Genomic DNA, 24,458 nt, shown 5'->3' on the forward strand with positions numbered 1-24,458 from the left:
ATTTGGGGAAGTTTATAGATTCCTATAAGAGGCAGGGATTTCGAGGAGTCAGAAACTGCACCCTTGGGCCAGGATGAGGTCAGTGAGATATAACAGAATGGTTACAGAAGATGCGCAGAAGTAATGTTGCTGCTTGAAAAAAAGTGATGGATATTAAGTACCCCGTAGCTTCATAGTCAGCAGATGCTAATCAGCTACTTTCTAAGAGGAAGTGGCTTTAAACAGAATCTGGAAGAATACACATTAAACTATCAGAGAAGATTTTATGATTGAGAGCCACATTCTGGATTTTTTTTAATGTTTATTTATTCTTGAGAGAGAGACAGAGCCTGAGCAGGGGAGGGGCAGAGAGACAGGAAGCACAGAATCCGAATCAGGTTCCAGGTTCTGAGCTTTCAGCACAGAGCCCAGAGTAGGGCTCGAACTCATGGGCCGGGCTGCAAGGTCATGACCTGAGCAAAGTCGGACACTTAACTGACTGAGCCACCCAGGCGCCCCCCAAATTCTGTATTTTGATGACCGTTTTCCAGACTGGACCCCAATACTTGCCAATAATGGAACTTCACGTACCTGAAATTCCGCTGGCTATTATGGGGGCAACTTATGCCCTCAATGGATCTTGCAGGCCCCTCCTTCTGCAAATTACAGGCACATCTGACCCCGTGGTGTCTTAACATCAGGAGTTCTTAAGGTGTTTTGGGGGAGCCCCTGTGGAGAATGCACTGTATCATCTGAGCCTTTGTATGATGAAATTCATTGTCCCTAATTACACTCTGAATTTAAAGGTTGTGTCAAACACACTTAATCATGTCATTCTTTGAGAAAGTCACTAAACTATTTTTTTAAATATCGGTTAGCAGCGCCCGGGTGGCTCAGTCGGTTAAGTGTCCGACTTCAGCTCAGGTCATGATCTCGCGGTTTGTGGGTTCGAGCCCCATATCGGGCTCTGTGCTGACAGCTCAAAGCCTGGAGCCTGCTTCAGATTCTGTGTCTCCTCCTCTCTCTGCCCCTCCCATGCTCATGCTCTGTCTCTCCCTGTCTGTCAATAATAAATAAACATTAAAAAAAAATTTTTTTTAAGTATCAGTTAAATACCACCGCAGTTTTATAATCAATAGGATCATCAAATGATGAACAGCAGGGCTCTGGGGGGGTCCATTGCCTGTGTTGAAATCCCAGCTCTGGCTTTTACTAGCTTGTGTTTGCCAGCAAATTACCTAAACTCTCAGTGCATCATTTGCTTTATCTGTAAGATGGGGATCTTTGTACCTATGTCAAGGTGGGGTTGTGATATTAAATTCAGTAATCTATCTAAGGCATTTAGTACACTACCTGAAACATCATAAGCACAAAATGTATCTGATCGGCTACGCTGCTCCTTCAGTGCCCTCCTTATGCCCCGTGCTTATTCATCTCTGCTTCATTCTTAGTGAACTCCTAGATGTGCCTTTTTATGCCTCCTCCCTGGCTCTGTGTATCCAAATCCTGCTCATCCTTCTCACAGTGCCCTCAACAACCCCAGCCTGATGGAAACGATGGTTGTTGTCTGTTCTGGTCGTTGGCTTTCTTCCCTGAGTGTTTCTTGTATGGAAGCCTGCCTCCCCAGCCCCTGAGGGCAAGAACACTGCCTGGAATAAAGGAAATGATTTTTAAAACCTCACAGCATAATGGGAAGATTCTAGTCAAGAGAAGACTTCCGGTTTAGAGAAGGATGTCAGGTGCAAGCTGGGTTTTGAACTAAAGGATAGAGTCCTCTCAGACTAGGGACAGTCATGTTCAAAGTACCAGAGACATTTAGTAGCCCTGGACGATCTCTGCATTGAGTTCACTGGAGCAGAGAATGGAAGGCAGAGAGCAGATGCCATTCTTATGAGGCCCCAGCTAGCAATGTCTGTGTGAAGCTTCTGACTCATGCCTTCACTTCAAGGTCCTGGATAAGGATTAGCTCTGGGCTGGAAAATCTAGTCACAAGACTGTCACATTCAGATCCAAGGGGCCCAGATCATCAAGGTTACAATGACTCACTTCCAAGTGGTCTGGATTCTCAGTTGAGCTTATTCCCTAAAAAACAGAGGGTGGAGGTAGGGGCATTTTTCTCCTCCTTGGAGGACTTGGCTTCATATTCTGGTCTCGTTGAATGCTCAAAATTGCCACCTTCTGGGTATACTCAAAGTATTCAGGATTGCAAGGACTGCAAAGATTGCTATTGTCTGGGGAGGTCCATCAAGTCAGCCAGCTTAAGTAAGATGATAACACTGTCCATGTTCTCACCCCAAGTGGTACTCTGCTTTGTGGATTATGTTGTCCATGTCTCTGTCTGATGTTCCTGTCCTACCTCCACGTAGGAGTAAAATTCTCCCTGCTTTGTAATCCCCTCTAAAACACCTCTTAGAACTGCATAGCCATGGCCAATGTCTTACACCTTCCATATCCACAGCATTTTGTAGACATTCAGTATCATCTTCATGATATCCCTAAAGTGCACACATTTAAAGAGATCTATGGGTGCCTGGGTGGCTCAGTCGGTTAAGCGGCCAACTTCAGCTCAGGTCATGATCTCTCAGTCTGTGAGTTCAAGCCCCGTGTTGGGCTCTGTGCTGACAGCTCAGAGCCTGGAGCCTGCTTCGGGTTCTGTGTGTGTGTCTCTCTCTCTCGCTCCTCCCCTGCTTGCTCTCTGTCTCTCGCTCTCTCTCAAAAATAATAAACGTTAAAAAAAAGAGATCTAAAATTCCTTGGAAGCAAAATTAAGTTTATGTTCAAGGTAGTTTTTGTGTTGGGTATTTTATTATTTTCTAATACTTTAAAATTTCAAACCAATCTGTAGGATCTAACTAATGAATATTCATTTGGTGAGAACTCCTGTTCTCTTGTTTATAAGTAATAGTATTCTATATTTAATAGTGCTTTTTGATTTTGAGGCTTCACTAAATTCTGCATTGTTGTGGCTGGAAGGGACCAGTTTTGAAATTAGAGCCAAAGATCAGTGCTGTTGGCAAATGGCACCGAGCTCAGCGCTGGCAAAGTGGACGGGATTGCGGCTTCATCCAAGTGAAAGCGGAGACTCTGAGGAGCGGATACGGCAGGAGATGAAAGCACTGTGCAGGGACTGGACTGCTTGACTTTTAACATTTTCTCCAACCTTTAGGTTAAGATGTTAGAGGTCTTCTAGTTCAGTCCTCTTCGTTGACAGGTGGAGAAACTGAGGCCCAGAGAAACGTAGTGATTTGTCATAAAGCTTGCAAATAGTAGAGGCAAGACCCCACCTCGAGCTTGCTAGTAATCTGTGTTGAGGATAAAAGGAGGAGCCTCACCCTGAGCCTTTTCTCACTGCCCCGTCTGCGTGTTTTGATTTATGCTTCTGTTGGGCAAGTAAGTGCCTTTGGTCGCCTTCTGTCCTAATTCATGGACTGTTCTTGTCCAGAGTCAGGATAAATCTGGTTGCTGCTTCCCAACCAGCTCAGGAGACATCTAAAGTTGACTCCATAACTAAATTCAGGATAATTTTGATGGGTAAGGTGTAGTCCTATTTGCCGAAATGAATTATCCCACAACCTAAAGACTTTATCTACTCTCAGCTCATTCTGTTCATTCCTTCTACATCACACCAAAAGATCTCCTATCTTGCTTAGGAAGGCAGGAGAGCATTGTGGTTAAGGAACAGACTTGGTGGTATGCACATTTGGGTTCAAGCCTCAACTCTGTTATAATTTGTGCCATCTTGAGCAATACTTTCTTTATGGTCTGGTTTTCTTGTCTTAAAAATGGGAAGAATAATAATAATAGTAGCTATCTCTTAGAATCCTGAGGCAGAAATGAGAGGATCCATATGTCTAGCCCCTGGTGCATATTCAGTAAATGTTAACCCCACTACTACTTTGAGCTAGAGAGAACTAAGGCAAGGGGCAGGTAACATAAATCGCACTTGCCCCCATATGTTCTCACGCTAAGGTGAAAAGAAGGTATGTTGTGAAATGCTTAGGACGAAAGGTCTGCCAAGTTATTCTTGGAAATTAAAAAGTTTTAATAAAGTTAAAAAATTAAAATAGAAAAAATAAAAATTACAAGTTTGGAGACTTAAAAGAAAGCTTTGTTAGAAGCAGGCCCTGCCCAGCTGCACCTCATGTGTTGCAAAGATCATCAGGTTTGTTCTGAAATACAATCTCCATCGAAAAGGGAGATACGAGTCAATTTACTTTTTCATTGTAGAGCTTTGCTTTGGTCATACAACCTCTGCAGCTTTGTTCTTCTAAGCATTGCAAAAAAATGCTATATTCGGCACGTCTAAACAGAGCACATAATTCACCAGTGCACATCTTGCTTTGAATATACTCAAGCGTCTTTCTCAAGGGTTTCAGATTTCCCAAACCCATGAAAACAGAAAAGCCCTAATTGAGAGAGAGTTGCCTACTGGAGGCAGATCTCTTCTGCTGACTTTGTAATGGTTTTCTGGCTTTAGAGATCCCTTCTCTCTATTTTCCTTTAGAGGTTTTCTCTCTTCACACTGATTTGCTTAGAAGGAGGGTTTGCGTGGACCCCATCCTGGGCCCCACGAGTGCACAGCTGTGTGGTGTTGGGAATGCTGATGTGGGCCCTGCTCCTGTTTCCTCCAAGTTTGAGATACTCATAATTTTAAACACATCATAAGCAATTCCAGCTTTATTTATGTGACTTTCTCTGCTTGAGCCCAGTTTCCTTTTGGGTACCCAGTGCGCAGGTAGTGAGAGAAGATTTCATATTAGATATTTTGTGAAGGAGTAGGTTATATGGCACACCAATATGGCTCAGATGCTGCAGGTTTATAAAAGGACATGCTGAGGAAGCAGGTGAGCGAAGTGGCATATGGAAAGATGTATAAGGGACACCTGGGTGGCTCAGCCGGTTAAGCGACTGACTCTTGGTTTCTGCTCAGGTCATGATCTCACTGTTCGTGGCTTCAAGCCCCGCGTCAGGCTCCATGGTCACAGCATAGAGCCTGCTTGGGACTCTCTCTCTCCCTATCTCTCTGTCTCTTCCCCGCTCATGCTGTCTCTCTCTCAAAATAAATAAATAAATTTTTTAAAAAAAGAAACAATTTATAAATTCTGAGCTTATCTCTCACTCTTTATTCATTTCCATCATTTTAATAAGATGACTTCACATTGGTTGAATTGCCTGGAAAGAGAGTACAGGGGCCTCTAATGCTTTAATCTTGCAAATAATTTCTCCTCCCCACCCCACTCGAGCACCAAAAAAGGCTAGGAGAACAATGTGTTTGCAAAGGCCCTCTATCAGCTTAATTTGTTAATAACTGGCATGCTTCCTTGTTCCTCATGAAAAGAATTACATGCGAAGATGTATTGGTTTTGGTTTTTTTGTTTTATTTTATTAACTATACTGAGAAGACCTGATTGTTTTCAAAAATCTAACTTCAAACCCATTTGCGGATGTTAGAATCATCATAAAAGTCAGTAGAGCCTTAAGAGAGTATAGTCGAGCAGAGGGAAGCCTAACGAGCAAGTCCTGAAGATTAATTTCTAGCTATAAATGTCTGCGCTAGAGTTTCACAGATCTCTTTGGAAAGTTGGTCTGCTTGAGAAAAAGTTCTGTGTTTCCACCTGATGTGATTCTTCCTTTCTAGAAACAAGCCAATGACCTCGTGAGCACCCTGATGAAGTGCACACCTCACTACATCCGCTGCATAAAGCCGAACGAAACCAAGAAGCCCAGAGACTGGGAGGAAAGCAGGTATGTGAAGATGGCAGACGGGGAAGCTGAGGCCGGCGGGGGTGGGCCCTGGTACATGTTCCCGCTGCTCAAAAGGGCCACCCTACGCCAAGGGCAGAAGCAGTTTAAATTGTTCTCGGGTGTGTTTCATGTCTTTGTGTCTTAACTTTTTCATGAGGAATGAAGCTTCCCTCCCCCCTCCCCTCTTGTCTTCTCCTAAAATGTTAGCTGTGCCATTCAGTCCAGAGTTAGCATTTTACAATGTTGAACTTGGCTAGTCTGGAGACAGATGGAAAGAAAACAAAAAAACCTTAAGACCGCAGAGTCAGGATGGTTTTAAAATTAGTGTGAGGCCCCGTGTAGACATTCTTAGTGCACTCAGCTCCTCATCAGTACCCACAGGATGTGGCCTGGAATGCTCACTCAGGGTTACGAGTGAAGGTCTGAAGAGCTGGTGGAAAGCAATCTGTCATTTTCAGGGGTCTTGGGGGCATGCTCTAGGTTCAGTACCTGCCTCTGAGGACTGTGTTCGTGAGCAGAGTGACTGCGTCTGGGAGGGAACAAGCCACAGGGAGACACGTGGCGTGTAGCAGGCAGTGAGCCCTCCCCTCTCTGACTCCTGAGGAATCCTGGGTCACTGTTCCTCCCGCAGCTGGAATTTAGGGATGTGGCCTGTGCAGGATGAAATGGGGGTGTTGAGTAGGCAAATGTTAAGGATGACTAGAAAATACAATTTTATCCAGCTGGAGGATCCAGATGCATGTTCCTAAGAGGCACCGTCCATGGGCACATGGGGATCAGGGCCCCAGGCAAGGCGTTATGATGACTGGACCGGAGGGAGGAGCCCACAATTGTCACCAGTCTGGTCCCTAGACAGGGGCGTACAGAATTACTATCTTTTGTCTTTTCTCTCTTGGCGAAAACTAGATAAACTTAGGTATCAAGTGACTTATCGAGGTTAAACTCCACAATGGCAAGACCAGGAGGGAAAGTCATGGCCGCCAGCCACCTCCCCTGAGAGATATGTGTAGGTCCATTGCTGTCCTGCCAGCAGGATCCTTTCTGAGCATTCAGGCAGCTGAGACTTGATCCATTACAAGAGGGGAAAAAAATGAGTTATGAGGAAAATGCCCAGGCTCCAGCAATCAGTGTCTTCTGGTCCTTATTTGTATTTTCCCACTGCATGTGCAGCTTGAGTCTGTTTTCTCACCTTTTGATGCTGCGGGACATAGCAGCCTATCATCTTGTCAGTCTACAATATCCTGAGTCCTCTCGTCAATAGATGCATGTTCCTGGGCACCTGGGTGGCTCAGTCAGTTGAGTGACCGACTCTTGATTTCGGCTCAGGTCACGATCTCACGGTCATGGGATTGAGCCCCACACTGAGCTTCGTGCTGAGCATGGAGCCTGCTTAAGACTCTGTCTCTCAGGGTGCCTTGGTGGCTCAGTAGGTTAAGGGTCCAGCTCTTGATTTCGGCTCAGGTCATGATCTCATGGTTCATGGGTTCAAGCCCCACATTGGGCTCTGTGCTGACAGCGTGGAGCCTGCTTGGAATTCACTCTCCCTCTCTCTCTGCCCCTACCCTGCTCATAGTCTGTCTGTCTCTCTCTCTCTCTCTCTCTCTCTCTCTCAGAATAAATAAATAAGCTTTAAAAAAATTAAAAAAAAAAAAGATTCTCTTTGCTCCTCTCCTCTGCTCACACATACTCTCTCTCTCTCTCTCTCTCTCTCTCAAAATAAAATAAAATTGAAAAAAATAGGCGAAACAGGTGCACATTCCTAAAGTGTCAATTCTGTTGAATTGCCAGCAGAGATTCCTCTTAAACACTATCAGGTAGCTATTCCAAGGCTCCAATGAGGGCTCACTCCCCCTAGGTGATGAGTCTGGCCTCGGGTGACTCTTGTATTAGCAAGTCCTACAGTCTTTCTCTACATCAGTTTGACCCTGATCCAGCGTCTCTAATCTGCCCTGGGAATTATTCTCGTGACTTACCCATTTGATGGCTGTGTGGTCGTTCCCGGCAGTTACCAGGTTTCCCTGGGATCTTCTCTTCCACTGCAGTGAGCTCCTCTGAAAGGGTGGACCTGACCATCCCCTTCCCCTTGAAGTACTTAATTTGCCTTCTGCTTTTCTGAAACACATCACTCAGTTTCTCCGTTGAGGCTAAGAGAGCAGCAGCAGCATCACCCCTTCCCCCCTGATGATAGAAAATGTCTTTTCTTGGGTTTTTTTTGTTGTTTTGTTTTGGGTTGTTTGGTTGTTTTTTTTTTTTTTTTTTGGTTTTTTTTTTGTTTGTTTGTTTTTTTGCCTTCCTACGCTAGTTCTCAAGCTTATGGATGCACCAAAGTATCCCTTAGGGGGCTTGTTAAAACTCAGATAGCTGGGCCCTGCTTCCAGAGATTCAATGGGTCTGGGTGGGGTCCAAGAATGTGCATTTTTAAGAAGCTCCCAGGTGATGCCAGTGCTGATGGTCTGGACCTCATACTTTGAGAACAGCTGATCTAGGGCAATGGGCTGGACTGGATCTGGAAGAACTGTCTTGTGGTGCTGGCCTGCCACTAAGTAGTTTCAGTAAGACATTTCATCTCCTCAGTCCTCCATTTCTTCCTCATTAAACTAAGAGGGTCCCAGCAGTAGCACTGCTAGGAATTTACCCAAGGGATACAGGAGTACTGATGCATAGGGGCACTTGTACCCCAATGTTTATAGCAGCACTTTCAACAACAGCCAAATTATGGAAAGAGCTAAATGTCCATCAACTGATGAATGGATAAAGAAGTTGTGGTTTATATACACAATGGAGTACTACGTGGCAATGAGAAAGAATGAAATATGGCCTTTTGTAGCAACGTGGGTGGAACTGGAGAGTGTGATGCTAAGTGAAATAAGCCATACAGAGAAAGACAGATACCATATGGTTTCACTCTTATGTGGATCCTGAGAAACGTAACAGAAACCCATGGGGGAGGGGAAGGAGAAAAAAAAAAAAAAAAAAAAGGTTAGAGTGGGAGAGAGCCAAAGCATAAGAGACTCTTAAAAGCTGAGAACAAACTGAGGGTTGATTGGGGGTGGGAAGGAGGGGAGGGGGGGTGACAGGCATTGAGGAGGGCACCTTTTGGGATGAGCACTGGGTGTTATATGGAAACCAATTTGACAATAAATTTCATATACTGAATAAATAAATAAATAAATAAAAATAATAAATAAATAAACTAAGAGGGTCCATTCGGAACGGGATCTCCTTCAGTCCCACCGAATGAACTCTCCCAGACCTGGCCCCACTTCTGTCAGCCTGCCTCTGCCTGTCTCCACATCACTCCCACACTCCCCCCTCATGCGTTCACACAAGTACACACTGCATCACATCTTGCACGTGTATGCACACACACTAGAAGGGTGATGACATAGGCTACCTCAGAAATAGATTACAGGAGTCTTGGAAGCAGAGGTGAGGCTGAGGGGAGCTTTAGCCCACCCTTCCCCCTACTCCGTATCCCATCCAGCTTCCCTTCCCCAGCCCTTTCCAATAAACATTATCTTAAATGAAAACATCTTGCTCCCCCTACAAATACAGCCCCTCCCAGCCCACTCTCCCTTACCCCGTGGAGATCTCTCTGCTCAAAGTCCCTCTAACGTAGAAATTTTGCAGTAGCTATTGGTTGAAAGTTTCACGTCCCTGAAGCTTCTTTCTCATAAAATCCAAACTGAGTCATAGAAATATCAGAAAATGGAGAAGTTGAGACTAGCAATACATTTATTCAGTAAATCCTCGTAGAATCCCCCACAGTGATGTTTTTGTTTTTTTTTTTTTTTAATTTTTCTTAATCCCGTCATTTATTTGTATTGAAGTAAGGAACTTCAGAACATACATCCGTGTAAACAGGTGTCAAGAAGCCTAAGGTATGTGTTGGTCCGGTGTTGATTCGTATTTCCAGTAGGATTGCTTCCTGAGCTGCGTCCCCGTGCCCCCGATCCTGTTTCAGGTTTATTGTGTGACAGATGGTTTTGCTTCTGAGTGTGGAGAGTCAAGGGCCAGGAAAGGCAGTGTGCTTCGTTGGCAGGATTACACGGTCAATTGAAGTTCTCGGTGGACAGGGTTACTCATTCCACAAGTTTATGGGGTGTGGTTTATTTTTCTTTTCCTGTTGAAAATGTGTTTTTGTTTGGCTCCGGCAAAGTTGCCTGCCCTGGGTTCGGAATGGCTGCTCCAGCAGGGCTCTCAGGCCTTGACCTACTTGCGTTAATGGCCAAGGAAAGTTGTGAAGAACTTACCCCAAGGGGCGGAATGGCATGACCAGGGAAATGGCACGACTGGGCATTGGCAGCCTGGCTGGTGTTCACTGAGGAGGTCACAGCGCTGCAGGGACACGAAAAAAATCACCTTGGGTCCTTTGATTACAGAAATCAGTACAGAATTTGCTAACCAGATTGTCCTGTTGGAGAAAATTCCCATAAGGAAATTTCCTGGTGATGGAAGTTACAGTGAATGAAACCAGTTTTTTAACATGAGGCATATTTTTTCAGTTGTGGAAACTGAACATTTCTACTTGAATCAATGGGTGATACATTCCCTTGCCCCAAAAGCTTGGGAGGAAGCCAACATCTATGAAAAACACTTAAAATGAGCACGTACCTCTAACTGACACCCTCATGTGTATTGTTCTTAATAGAGAAAAGGCTAATGGTGAGTTTTGGATTCGGAGGATATGAGAAAAGAACATTCATTATTTCTACTCCCTTAGTTAACCAGATATGTGTCACAAATCAAATGTGGGTATTGAATATTACTTCTTTCTATAAAGGTTGTTTAATTTTTTTTTAACTTTATTTATTTGGGGGGCAGGAGGGGCACAGAGAGAGAGAGAGGGAGAGAGAGAGAGAGAGAGAGAGAGAGAGAGAGAGAGAATCCCAAGCAGGCTCCACGCTGGCAGCATAGAGCTGACATGAGGCTCGAACCCACGATCTGTGAGATGATGACCTGCTCTGAAACCAAGAGTTGGACTCTTAACCCACTGAGCCACCCAGGTGCCCCTATAAAGGTTGTTTTAAAAAGTATTAATCTTGGGGTGCCAGCGTGGGTCATTTGGTTAAGCGTTTGACTTTGGCTCAGGTCATGATCTCATGGTTGGTGGGTTTGAGCCTCTGCATCGGGCTCTGTGCTGACAGCTCAGAGCCCGGAGTCTGCTTCAGATTCTGTGTCTTTCTGCCCCTCCACCGCTTGGGCTCTCTTTGTGTCTCTCAAAAATAAACATTAAAAAAAATTTTAAAAAAAAGTAATTATCTTGAAGGAGTTGACATTTCTGGATTCTGGTTCAAGTAGGAACACTGGGACTTGAGGCTTTTCTCATACATCCTTCGCAGGGCAGTCAAGACTATCCCCACCTCCAGCTTAGTTTTCCACCTGCTCCTCACCCACCCATGCCACAGACTTTCCCATCATTGTGCCTTCGCTTCCACTGTGCCCCCTGCCTTTCCCTCCTCTGTACCTGGTGAGTTCAACTCATCCTTCCAGACCCAGGGACACGTCACCTTCTGAGACTCTCCTCACTATGAAAAATCCACCTCTTTGTCTAGTCTGCTGTCCTGGTTTACTTATTTCACCTGTGTGTATATTAGAATAATAGCAGCTTTATGTCACACATGCCAGGAGCCAGCTAGTGCTGTACGTGGAATATACCCAACTAGGAAGAAAGAACTCACATCAGCATCCTCACTTAATAGGAGTGGAGAGTGAGGCATAGAGAGGTGAGGTAGTGGCAGAGCCAGGGGCATACCGGGAACCCAGCTCCGGAAGCCGGCTGTGAACCACTGTGCTGCCTGCAAGGTCTTCTGCAGGAACCATGGCAATGGCCTTTTCCTGTTCGCTAGCACCTTGCAGTGTACCGTGCAGACTGACACATGACAGTATCCGCAAGCGTGCATCCTGGTTGGAAATGTGGCTTTCGTGAGAGCCCTGCTGGAGAGACAGCTGTCGGGCACCTACATGAAGTGGTAGGGAGGCTGCTGCTAATTGTCTTCCCAGGGCAGCAGTTCACCAGGGGCTGTTCTCCGGGAGCAGGAGCCATCATTAGTGCAGATGACCCCAAATGTGCTCAGTGGGGAGAACGGGAGCTGCCTCCCTGCCACACCACAATGCTGACACTGTGTCCTCAACAGAGAGAGGACGCGTCCTTTTTATTCCTTGTTTCCCTCAAATATCATGTTTCCGAGTGTCTGTATTCAACCAGCCCACATAACATCTGCATCGAAGGCCCCGTTTACCTCCGCGAGGGGCGATCAGAAGCTAGTGTCCAGGATCTGCCACTCGGCTTCCGGGACACCGTGCTTCTCAGGAACAGGCGAGTTTTCACAGTTGACAGGTCTGTGTACCACCCCAGACCTCCCAGGCTACTAAATTAGAATCCCCAAGGTGTGGGGTATGGGGCGTTTTCTCTGATAAGAAAATCCCATGTGGGAACATTAATCTAGTAGTGCCTGCATCCATTGTCCAAAACATGCTGACAGTTATTTACTGTCATAAAAGCCAACTAAAACTGTAATTTCAATTATTATTAGAACGTTTTTAATTTGGGCATTTCAAATTCATCATTTTGCATACCCTTTCTTACACTGTATCTGAAAAGCTTTAGAAGTATAATCTCACTAGGTGTAGAGTTACTATTAAATTAAGGTTGAAAACAAAAATAGCTCTACCATCATTTAATTACAAAGTTAAAAGTTGTATCCTTGAGAGGCACCTGGGTGGCTCAGGTGGTTGAGTGTCCGACTCTTGATTGTGGCTGAGGTCATGATCCTGTGGTTGTGAGATGAAACCCCGTGTTGGGCTCTATGCTGAGTATGGAGCCTGCTTGACTTTTTCCTCTCTCCCTCTCCGACCCTCCCTCCCCCTCAAAAAAAGGGGAGAAACAAATAAATAAATAAATAAATAAGAACCTCACCTTAAAAAAAAAAAAAAGTTCTTTCCTTTAGTCTTTTGAAAAACTGCTACTTTTGTTTATAATTTCAATGATAGGCATCGGCTTTTTGTTATACTATTTTTTTTGAAATAGATTCATAAAATCTTCTGTAATTGCTGTATTTGACAATAAAATATTTTTTAAGTTTATTTTGAGAGAGAGAGAGAGAGAGAGAGAGAGCACACATATGTGGGAGAGGGGCAGAGAGAGAGAGAGAGAGAATGAGAACGAGAGAATCCCAAGGTGGCTCCAAGCAGCACAGAGCCCGACGTGGAGCTTGATCTCACCACTGCCAGCTCATGACCTGAGCTGAAATCGTGAGTCAGAGGCTGAACCAATTGAGCCAATCAGGTGCCCCTAAAATATTTTTTAAGTTAATATTACATAACCTGATGATCAGCTCAGACTCTGAACCCTGTAAATTAGTCTTTTTTTTTTTTTTTTTTTTTTTGTAACAAAATTCAACTGAGTAAATGTGGAGATCAAATTGACTTTATTTAATTATTCATGAATTGGGCAGCATCCCATCTGGTCTGTTTTCATTAAAAGCAGCTCTTACATTCTAATCTTTTCAGTGTTTCCCTATTGCTTGTGATTGGGGGTTTGAGAGGATAGTGGCTAGGAGAGTGAGGTGAAAGAATTATCCAGTAATGTCTCAGCTCCTTTTTCTTCTTTACAGAGTGAAGCATCAAGTAGAATACCTGGGTCTAAAAGAAAACATCCGAGTGAGAAGAGCTGGTTATGCCTATCGGCGCATCTTCCAAAAATTCCTACAGAGGTAAGAAACTGGTGACTGGAATTTTTTTTTTTTTTTTCTTTAAACAGGTTTATTGAGATATAATTCACTTAACGTATAATTTACTCATTTAAAATATACAATTCAGTGGCTTTTAATGGTTTTCTAGAGTTGTGAATCCATCACTGCAATTCATTTGAGAACACTTTCATCATCCCAAAAAGTAACCTGAGTTCCCTAGCCACCACCCCCCCAGTTCTCCCCTCACCTCCTGCCCTGGGCCCACACTTCTTTCAGATAAAAAGACTTCCAAAATATGGCCTATTCTGGGCATTGTGTAGATGTAGAATCACACAACATGTGTCCTTTATGTCTGGCTTCTTTCAGTTAGCATAACGTTTGTATGGGTCATCCATGCTGCAGTGAGTATCGGCACTTCTCTCCGACTCACCACCCAGTAATATTCCCTTGCACCAATATCGCAGTGTATTACATTTAACCGGTTCATCCGTCAGCTAATAGGCATCAGTTGTCTTCACTTTTTGGCTATTGTGAATGACAAATAATGCTACTGTTAATGTTCGTGTACACTTTTTTGCATAGACGTATGGTTTTATTTCTCTTGCATGCTTACCTAAAAATAGAATTACTGGTCGGGTGCGGGGGCATGCCTGGGTGCCTCAGTTAGTTGGGCATCCGACTTCGGCTCAGGTCACGATCTTGAGGTTCGTGAGTTCAAGCCCCGTCTCAGGCTCCGTGCTGACAGCTCAGAGCCTGGAGCCTGCTTTGGATTCTGTGTCTCCCTCCCTCTCTGTCCCTCCCCCACTCACACTGTGCCTCTCTCTCTCAAAAATAAATAAACATTAAAAAAAAATGTTGAATTACTGGGTTCCATGGCAACTTTGTAACTTTTTTGATGAATTGTGAGATTGGTTTCCAAAGTGGCTGTACCATTTTACATCCCCACCAGCAGTGTTTAAGGATTCCACTCCATCTGTATCCCTGCCAGCATTTGTTAGTATCTGACTTTGATTATAGCCATCCTAGGGAGTATGAAGTGGCATCTTGTGGTTTTGATTTTCATTTCCCTAATGGGAAATGACGTTAAGCATATTTCTTGTGCTTTTTGGTCACTAGATAAATGTCTGTTGAGCTCCTTTGCCCTTTTTTAAACTAAGCTATTTGTCCTTTTTTATTAAGTTGTAACAGAATTCTTTTTACCATTGTTTATTGTAGAATAAGTCAGCAGCCACAAGTATTTGGTCTGTTGAGTGTAACACAGAAGTGCAAGAATTCATGATAATTTTGACACGGAAGGGCTGAGGTTTAACTTGACTGACCAGATTAATAGTGTGAAGATGATTTCAGGAAAACATTTAACCTATTTAAGAAAATAAGCCTAAAGGGGCGCCTGGGTGGCTCAGTCAGTTGAATGTCCAACGCTTGATTTTGGCTCAGGTCATGATCCCCGGGGCATGGGATCCAGCCCCATACTGGGCTCTGTACTGATAGCTCAGAGCCTGCTTGGGATTCTCTCTCTCTGTCTCTCTCTGTGCCTCCCCTGCTCATTCGTTCTCTCTCTCTCTCTCAAAATAAACGTTTAACAGAAACAAAATAAGCTTGAAGTACTTAACCTCAAAATTTTTGTATAGCCCATGTATAAAAAACTGATTTTCACATTTCCAATAAAGTGTATTTGGCAGGACCTGTACTTAAATTGCTCTTATTTTGTGTTCTTTGTTTTTGAAAAAGGTAGAATTTAGTGTCTTTAAAATATTACATGATTGTAACTTCTCTAACGATTCTACATTAATGGGGCCCCGCTGTATTTTCTACATCTATTTACTTTCCTTGAAGAAAGAAGGAAGCCTCGGGGCGCCTGGGTGGCTCAGTCCGTAAAGCATCAGACTTTCGCTCAGGTCATGATCTCATGGTTTGTGAGTTCGAGCCCCGCGTCGGGCTCTGTGCTAACTGTTCAGAGCCTGGAGGCTGCTTCACATTCTGTGTCTCCCCCTCTCTCTGCCCCTCCCATGTTCATGCTCTGTCTCTGTCTCTCAATAATAAGTAAATGTTAAAAAATTTTTTTAAAAATGGTTTTGTGGAGGGGCACCTGGGTGGCTCAGGCCGTTAATCATCCGACTTTGGCTCAGGTCATGATCTCACGGTTCATGGGTTCACGCCCCGCATCAGGCTCTGTGCTGACAGCTCAGAGCCTGGAGCCTGCTTCAGATTCTGTGTCTCCCTGTCTCTCTCTCTGCCCCTCTACTGCTCATGCTCTGTCTCTCTCTGCCTCCCAAAAATAAAGAAACATAATAAAATTTTTAAAAAATGAAAGAAAGAAAGAAGGAAGCCATATTTAGTTTTTAATCAGAAAATAACTATGTCTTCCTGGTATAGATACAGGAAAAGGATTTAAGAATTTTTTTTTTTAATTCAAATTTTCTGTAGCAAAGAAGGAGCAGGCTGAGTAAGAGCTTCATTACGGTCTTGGAAACACAGTACTTGTAATAAAGGAGTGTTTTCCATGGGACTGTTCTTGTTTCTCGTGTCCTGAGATTGGAATGGCTAGCCTACTGGTCACCAGCATGGGTCCTCATCTGTGAAAGGTCACTGATGGGGAAGGTCAAGAGAGGCTTAACAAGAGGGTGGATCATCCCATGTAATAAAGTCCCATTGACTCTGTCTCCACACAGTTGAGATTCCTGATAATTTTGAAGGCAGACTGGACTAGGAGTAAACTTCACCCTTGCTGCTCTCTGAATTGGTTAAAGGGGCCACTACACCTATAGCGAAAGCAGAACTGTATGAAAAGAAGTATTCAGGAAGTGGAGAATATACATCTGTCAAGTTCTTGCATGATTAGAGCAGCAACTTGTGCTGACGAACAGCTGAGATATTAATTATGAACGACTTGTCTCTCCTTTAAACAAATCAATAGCACTAGCTAGAGTGGGGTTTCTCAACCTCAGCTATTGACATTTTGGGCTGGATGAGTATTCGTTGTGGGATGCTTAGCAATTCCTTGGCCTCCACCCACTACCCTCTATTCCCCCAAGTTGTGACAACCAAAAGTGTATCCAGACATTGTTAATGTCCCCAGGGAGGTGCAAAGTCAGATGAGAACCATGGCTTAACTAATCATTAAATTTTTTTTGCCAAACTGTATATCTTTGAAAATGTCCTTTTTCTTAATGAGAAAGAAATTAAATACAGAAAATAGTGAATGAAAAGTATTTCCTCCATCTTTCCCTAATTCAGAGAGACTTGCCCTCAACAATGCCAAAACATTCATAATTTTATCCTCCTTCAATATTTTTTCCTGTATTTAAAAACCCTTGATTGGATACCTGTAAATTCTCCCCAATTGATATCACTATTGAAAACTAAACGGCTATTTTTAAAAAGTTAACCATGGTTTTTTGTGGGGTTTTGTTGTTACTGGTGTTTTTTGTTTTTGTTTTTAAGAAACCAATTCTTAAAGACCTCCTTCCTTCCATATTATTTAAAAAAACAGGGGTGTCTGCATAGCTCAGTCAGTTAGGCATCCGACTTCAGCTCAGGTCATGGGTTCCAGCCCTGTGTTGGGCTCTGTGCTGACAGCTCAGAGCCTAAAGCCTGCTTTGGGTACTGTGTATCTCTCTGTCTCTCTGCCTCTCCCCTGCTTGTGCTCTGTCTCTCTCAAAAAAAATAAGTAAACATTAAAAATAATAACAATAATAAAAAAAAACAGAGGTGCCTAGGTGGCTCAGTCGGTTAAGCGTCTGACTTTGGCTCAGGTCATGATCTCTCAGGCTGTGAGTTCAGGACCCACATCGGGCTCTGTACTGACAGCTCGGAGTCTGGAGCTTGCTTTGGATTGTGGGTCTCCTTCTCACTCTCCCCCTTCCCTGTTCACACTCTGTCTCTGTCTGTCTCTCTCTCAAAAATAAGTAAAGCTTTAAAAAATTTTTTTAAAAATAATGAAAAAACCAGACAGGGGCGCCTGGGTGGCTCAGTCCATTAAGTGTCTGACTTCAGCTCAGTTCATGATCTCACAGTTCATGAGTTCAAGCCCCAGGTCGGGCCCTGTGCTGACAGCTCAGAGCCTAGAACCTGCTTCGGATTCTGTGTCTCCCTCTCTCTCTGCCCCTCCCCTGCTCTCTCTCTCAAAAATAAGTAAACATTAAAAACAGACAAGCCATCAAATTTAACTTCCATAAGCAATGCTGTGAGCACCCACACTGGGGAGGGCAGGAGTCCGTGCCCCCTGACAGGAATGTCTAAGCCACCCTGAACAGGCTGTGTTACATGTTTCCAGCAGCTCCTTCAATGAGCCGTGAAATAACCTTGTTGGTAACAATATCTGGACCTCTGTCAAGTGCCATGCTAGCTTCTTGACCCCGTGCCTGGTCCTTTCTTCTGTGCCTGACACAGAGTGAACATTTAGTGAATCTCTGTTACGCCCTTTCCGTTGAGGGACTTTCCCTGAAGGGATTCTATCCTTGGAGGCCTCTCCTCTAGCTCTCCTGCAGAGTCTTTTCCTTTCAGAAGAGACAAATGGGCAGCCCTGTCTTACACAAAGCAGGCTCTTTTGATGTCCTGTGTCTTTTGATTTGAGAATGCTAGGGGAGGAATAAAAATAAAGTTTGGAAGGAAATTTGTTTTTCAAGAAAAAAATACTCAAAAAGGGCTAGAAGGCCATCTATGTCCTTGGCAGGGAATATTTTTCCAGAGACAGTGCTGTTTTCCATCAGGTGTGTGTCTGAGGTCCTGTTCATGCAGAATATGTCCACAGTCTGCCACTGTCTGTCTTGTCCTGTGATCCTCCGTGAGTAATTCAACCATGTCAGACCTTTCTTCTCCTTTTAAAAAAAAAAATTATTTTTTTCAAAAATTTTTTTAACGTTTATTTATTTTTGAGACAGAGAGAGACAGAGCATGAACAGGGGAGGGGCAGAGAGAGAGGGAGACACAGTATCTGAAACAGGCTCCAGGCTCTGAGCGGTCAGCACAGAGCCCGACGCAGGGCTCGAACTCACGGACCGTGAGATCATGACCTGAGCCGAAGTCGGACGCTTAACCGACCAAGCCACCCAGGCGCCCCAAAAATTATTTTTTGATGCTTATTTCTGAGAGAGAGAGAGAAAGAGAGAGAGAGAGAGAGGGAGAGAGAGAGAGAGAGGGATTGGGAGACACAGAATCTGAAGCAGGCTCCAGGCTCTGAGCTGTCAGCATAGACCCTGATGCAGGGCTCAAACCTATGAACCACGAGATCATGACCTGAGCCAAAGTCAGATGCTTAACCGACTGAGCCACCAAGGCACCCCAGACCTTTATTCTCCTCATGGCTGAGAGGAGTTTGTAACCTCGTGGTTTACAAAGCTGCTTTCTACATATCCACAGAAAGCCCACCAAGTGAGTAAGTAACAACCTGAAGGAAAAGGATGTATTAATGCACAGCATGATGCCTGTGTGCACACCTCCTACAGCCCTCCCCGGGAAGGAAGCCCACAGGTCTAAACAGAGAGTGGTTCAGACACAACCTAGAGCTTAGAAAATAGGCTTAGCAAGTGGGAAATGGGCCTTTGTGTGTATTCATTTCCTCTCGGAAAAATGCTTTGTATTTATCAAAACCATCCCTCTTGACAGAGAATTAGAGACTAAAAACCAGAAGATGCCTTAGTAGCCTCACCGGTGGTTCGTGTGCTCTTGAACTAAATCCTGCACTGCCTTCAGAAGGAATACCCTACTCACCACTCCCGATAAAACTGTTATATCTTTAGAAAGTGTTAAAAAAGCTCTTAGAAAACAACTTTTAGAGCTAAGCAGCATGTGCCCCTTACTGTGGCTGGAGGAATAAGACCAAATGTGGATCCTGATTCTTAGGAAGAAAAATCTGATAGGAATAGAAGAGCTTTCTAAAATTTATCTTTTTTTAAGTTTATTTATAATCTCTACATCCAACGTGGGGCTCAAACTCAAAACCCTGAGATCAATAGTCACACGCTCCACCTGCTGAGCCAGCCAGGCGCCCCCTAAAGTTTATTTTGTGGCACCATTTACACTTCCTCACTAGCATACTTCCCTTGACCTTGACCTAGACTCTCAGAATGTAGGGGTGGAAAAGGGACACTTGTGAGGAAAGTCAGTCCATATCCTGGGCAAAAGAGAAGAAAGAATAGAAGGCTCAGGAATACATGAGGTGGCGAGAGTGTCCTACTTACTAGCTACCAAGACCTTTGTGTCCTTGGATGTCAGGAACATCCTCAACTCCAGTGCCAGCAGCTAGAGGTCAGTGGGGTCTGGGCTGCATTTCCTTTGAGGAGGAAACATCAGTTGGTCATCTGAGAGATAACAAGGAGCCCACCAGTCAGAGGTGAAGAGAACAACCAGTGCACAGGCTTGAGATGAAATACTGGCATAGTTGGGTCTTAAACTAAAAATACGTGATGAAAGGAATGTAAGCCATGATCCTCGCGTCTCCAAAATTCTCACAGGCACCAGTTAGGCATTGCCCTGTGCACCCTATTCCCAGCAACATATCATGGAGGAAGACAGTGACCTGGGGGTGGGAGAGCCTTATACTAGAATTAGGCCCTGGTCGACAGACATCAGCTTAGGTCATGATCTCATGGTCTGTGGATTCAAGCCTCACGTTAGGATCTGTGCTGATGGCTCAGATCCTGGAGCCTGCTTCGGATTCTGTGTCTCCCTCTCTCTCTCTGCCCCTCTCACCCCCCTTGTGTTTTGTCTATCAAAAATAAATAAACATAAAAAAAAAATTTAGAATTATGCCCTGGTGTCTCCAATGAAGACAAAAGGAAGTGAGGAGGGCACATCAGCCTTCAGGAAAGCTAGGGGCCACTGCCATGGTCCATGATCAGAGGGCCCGGAGATGCCACTCAAACCCCATGTCTTGCCCAGACTCAAACTGTTAGAAGCCTTGTCAGGAAAAGGGAGAGAAAGTCTCTGGAAAAAAAATTGCTTACTATAAAAAAATCAAATGAGAAATGTAGCATTATTTTAATGGGGGTGGGGGTGTGTGTGTGTGAAGAGCTACCTGTTTGTGTTTGCACAATACAGACTGTTTCCTTTCAAATTTTGATTAGATTAAACCAGGCCTGAACTCTTGAAGACTTGTCACGTCAGAGTCCTAGTTTTTTCTTTATCACCCATAGCCGGCATGAATTTTTCTCCCTCATCCATTTAGATTGCCAGCACATTGCTACTTGTTCACCAAGCCCCCCAGTGGCATCTAGAAAGGTTCTGCTGTCAGTCATTTATATGTGGCTTCATTTGTTTGATTTTATTATGCCACATATGAAATAAATTCAGGCAGATGTGTGGCTTCAACTAGGTATTTTCGCTTTTAAGCTTTTTCTAAACATTAAAAAAATATGTTTTTTTAATGTTTATTTATTTTTGAGAGAGAGGAGGACAGAGGATCCAAAGCAGGTTCCGTGCTGACAGAGCAGAGCCCCACACGGGGCTCGAACTCATGAAATTGAGCCAAAGTTGGATGCTCCACTGCCTGAGTCACCCAGGTGCCCCTCATTTTTAAGCTTTTTATCTCTAACTAGGGAATAGAAGAATTGGCTTCTCCAAGACATTTAAGACATTATCAAGCAAAATATGGATATTTGGGAGGAGGAGAGAGGCTCCCTAGAATCATCTTAGTCCCAACCAGCTGACCCTAAGGGTAATACCGGCTTTTGTCTTCTTAGCAAGCTCTGGATCCTGAAAGCATGGCCGCTCTTCTTAAGATTCCCTTCTCCCTTAGATGCCATAAGTCTGTCTAATCCTGGTAGTAGCTTCTGGGAGCAAAGGAGGACCTGGCTTCTCTAGAGACCTGGAGCCCCTTCACTGCTGTGTCTAGATGTGCCTTCGCATAGGCCATGCGCTCCAACTTCTCTCCTGCACTCCTCGCTGATTTCTCCTCCTTCCCTCCCTCCCTTCCTTCCATGTTAAGTCTTTGAGACTTTCTGTATTTGACATCATGTAGTGTGCTTCTGTCTCTGTTATGTTAGCCTCTTACAGAATTACAATGTTTGTAACATAAACATGTAGTAGACTGTATGACCTTTAAAAAAGAAATTTACACATAAGCCAATCCATGGCTTATATGTAGTATTGTGATTAAAGAAACAGATGGGGGTTCAAATCTCAGCTCTGAGAGTTACTAGCTAAGTAGCCTTAGGTGAGTCTCTGTTTGCCTCTGTTTCCTCCTCTGTAAAACGGAAAGACCAACCTGATCAGGTGGCTGGAAGAATAAAATGAGACCATGCACCTAATGCCCCAAGAACGGCACTTGATGCAGGGAGAGCACCCCGTAGATGTTAGCCACTTACTGTTCCTTGTTGCTGCCCAGCCCCAGGCTTTGTGTGAGCTGCTGGATGTGCACTGTCACCTGCTCGGGTGTGGCTTCGCCTCATGGAGCTCTTGTCCTCACAGAGGGGGCAGAAATAAAATAAGTACAAACATTAAGATAATTACCAATTAGGATATATACTCTAAAGGGAAAATACTTTTTTCTATGAGAGAATAACAGTGGTGCTATTCTGGCTTGGGTAGTCTATAAAGGCCCCTCTGCAAGTGTCATTGAGGGACAGCGCCACGGAAGCCAGCCACGTGAGGCGTTCCCAAATCGGGACACCCGGTAAAGGGAACAGCATGGGCAAGGCTCTGTGGAGGGAAGGAGTTTCGTGTGCATGAAGAAGCCATCCTCCCAGGGACATAGTCAGCAGAAGAGAAAGTAGAGAGAATAGCCAAGGACCAAACACCAGGGCCTCTTGACTCTAGATGAATGTTGATACTTAGTAATAACTGCTACTTACAGGGGGCTTTATAAAACTCTTGGCATTAACCATTAAGCACACCAAAGAAATCAGGGGAGATCACCATCGAGAAAAGAACGTTTGATTTTGTCCGAAGATTGTCACTGGCGACCTTCAGCAGTGCTATTTTTAGACAGTAGTAGAAAGGAAAAGCAGATTTTTCCCCAGGGTGTTAACATGGAAATAGATAGGGAGTGGGTAGGATGGATGCTCCAGAATGGGAATAACAGACCCAGCGGATTTTTCAGCTGTTGAGATCCATCCCTAAGCCGAGAGCAGAGGTGAATGGATCACCAAGAAACACAGCAGTGGGTGTCTTTGGTGGGCAGTCCACTTTGAGGCTAAGCCTTCTGTCCCCAATTGTCCTCACAGGTATGCCATTCTGACCAAAGCCACCTGGCCCTTGTGGAGAGGGGACGAAAAACAAGGTGTCCTCCACTTGTTGCAGTCCGTCAACATGGACAGTGACCAGTTCCAGCTCGGGAGGAGCAAAGTGTTCATCAAAGCCCCCGAGTCTGTGAGTATGCCGCTGCCCTCCGTCATGTCCTCAGTGCCCCCCACCCCTTCGCGCAGCGCTTCTGCTGCCCCTTCTCACACGTGCTGCCTTCATTTTCTCACTCTTTGGTTTATGCCTTCGGTGTCCTCTCCCCTGCTCCCAATGTAAGTGTAGGTCATTCCCCATACCCTTGCTCTGCAGAGCCTTCAGAGAGCTCAGCATGTGTAAAAAGATGTCGTCATCTTGTTCCTTTTCTTACTGTCTCTCTCCCATGCTAGATGGCCATCTCCTCAAGGTCAGGGACTCTTGCCCCTTTGGTATGTTTGTGTACTCAGAGCCTTGTACAGACAGTGGCTCACAGCAGGTGCCCACCAGTTACTTCTAGTATCCAGTAGAGTCTCAGCGAAAAGGGACTTCTTTGTCTAACTAAGGAGGCTTGGGTAAACTTAACATCCTCCACCTGGGTGACACCAAACAGGTCATTTACACACACAGATTTCCTCCTTGAAGGTGGAACAGAGCTCTGGGGTGGGCAGTCTTAGGACTAGATCTTGAAGACCGTGAGGGAGCTTGGAAAGAACTTTGAGGAGCTGAATAGGGAAGAGGAGAAATCTCTGGGTTAATAGAACACAAATTTTTACCAATAAGGAGCTCAAAAATAAGTTCTACAATTAACAAACTTACTAGATCTCCACAGATTAATTAATAATTCCTGATGGGGAGATGGTCACTGTGAGCCTCATGAATGTCTATAGGAAGTTCCCAGTTCCTATGTTGGATTCCTTATAGCAGAACCCCTCAGTTCTTCTGCCCAGGTAGCTCTGGGACTATGGAATAAAGACATTACTTTTTAAGGTGGAGAAGCTGCTGGAACTAACCAGGGTTGGACATCATCATTTCTTGAGATTCCTTTGCCAATCACAAGACTCCATTTCAAGAGTCTCTGGTGAACTTGACAAAATTAGTCATCAGATCCAGGGGAAATACCATGCGAACCGGCAGTGTTGGTGACCGCGGAAACACTTGACTTTAGACAAACCCCGGTTTTGCAGTGAGTTCCGTCCCCTAGAATGGGCCCCACAGCTGCTGTTCTGCCTCAGAGGATCAGACGGAGACTCAGAAATGGTAATGGCTGGGACTGAATGGCTTTAAGAGCCATAAAAGTTATTAAATAAATCAGTGGCACACATCAATAGAACCCGTTTATGAAAAGTTTGTGGTAGCATTTTCCACTTTTGAGTTATTTGTAGTTTCACAGCAATGTCATTTCCAAATATAAAATGAAAATGTTGTGTCATGCACCATTAAGCAACCCACAGAGCAGTTCCTGTTCTTTCTAAAATGGGATGGAGTGATTTATCAGTACAATGCAGAACTCCTCTGTTGCTTTGTACCCGCTTTTACTTTTTTGTCTTGCTAAATTTCCATGTATAATAAGGACAGCTTCAACATTTTTTGTACCTTTTTTTTTTCTGATTTAGTTGAGCTGTGGGGTTTTACTTGCAACATCAAGGTTTATTTTGGGTTTTCTTTTCCTTGTCTTCCTCCTGAATGCTTTATTGCCGTCACTCGCTTCTCCTTTTCCCCATCTTTTTACACACAGGCGCACACCGCACACATACCTTCACTACTCTCTCCCCTCCCCCATCACTCAGCCATTCACGTCTAGTCCTGACGTTGCGAATACTTCTACAAAAGCTGGTTTTTAAGAATCTGCCTTGTGATTTTGCCTTGACTCTTAGCGTAGATGTG

The 24,458-nt window shown here is 44.4% G+C and overlaps 1 protein-coding gene across 1 annotated transcript in view; it reads left to right on the plus strand.

The window, feature by feature from the left end:
- Positions 1 to 24,458, plus strand: part of MYO1E (myosin IE) — a 214,086-nt gene that overhangs the window by 143,807 nt on the left and 45,821 nt on the right. The window contains exons 17-19 of the mRNA XM_042941875.1: positions 5,618 to 5,724; positions 13,341 to 13,439; positions 22,583 to 22,727. Of these exons, the coding sequence (XP_042797809.1) occupies positions 5,618 to 5,724; positions 13,341 to 13,439; positions 22,583 to 22,727 (351 nt within the window). The remainder of the gene's footprint in view (positions 1 to 5,617; positions 5,725 to 13,340; positions 13,440 to 22,582; positions 22,728 to 24,458) is intronic.

The sequence above is a fragment of the Panthera leo genome, chromosome B3, assembly GCF_018350215.1.
Source record: "Panthera leo isolate Ple1 chromosome B3, P.leo_Ple1_pat1.1, whole genome shotgun sequence".
NCBI lineage: Eukaryota > Metazoa > Chordata > Mammalia > Carnivora > Felidae > Panthera > Panthera leo.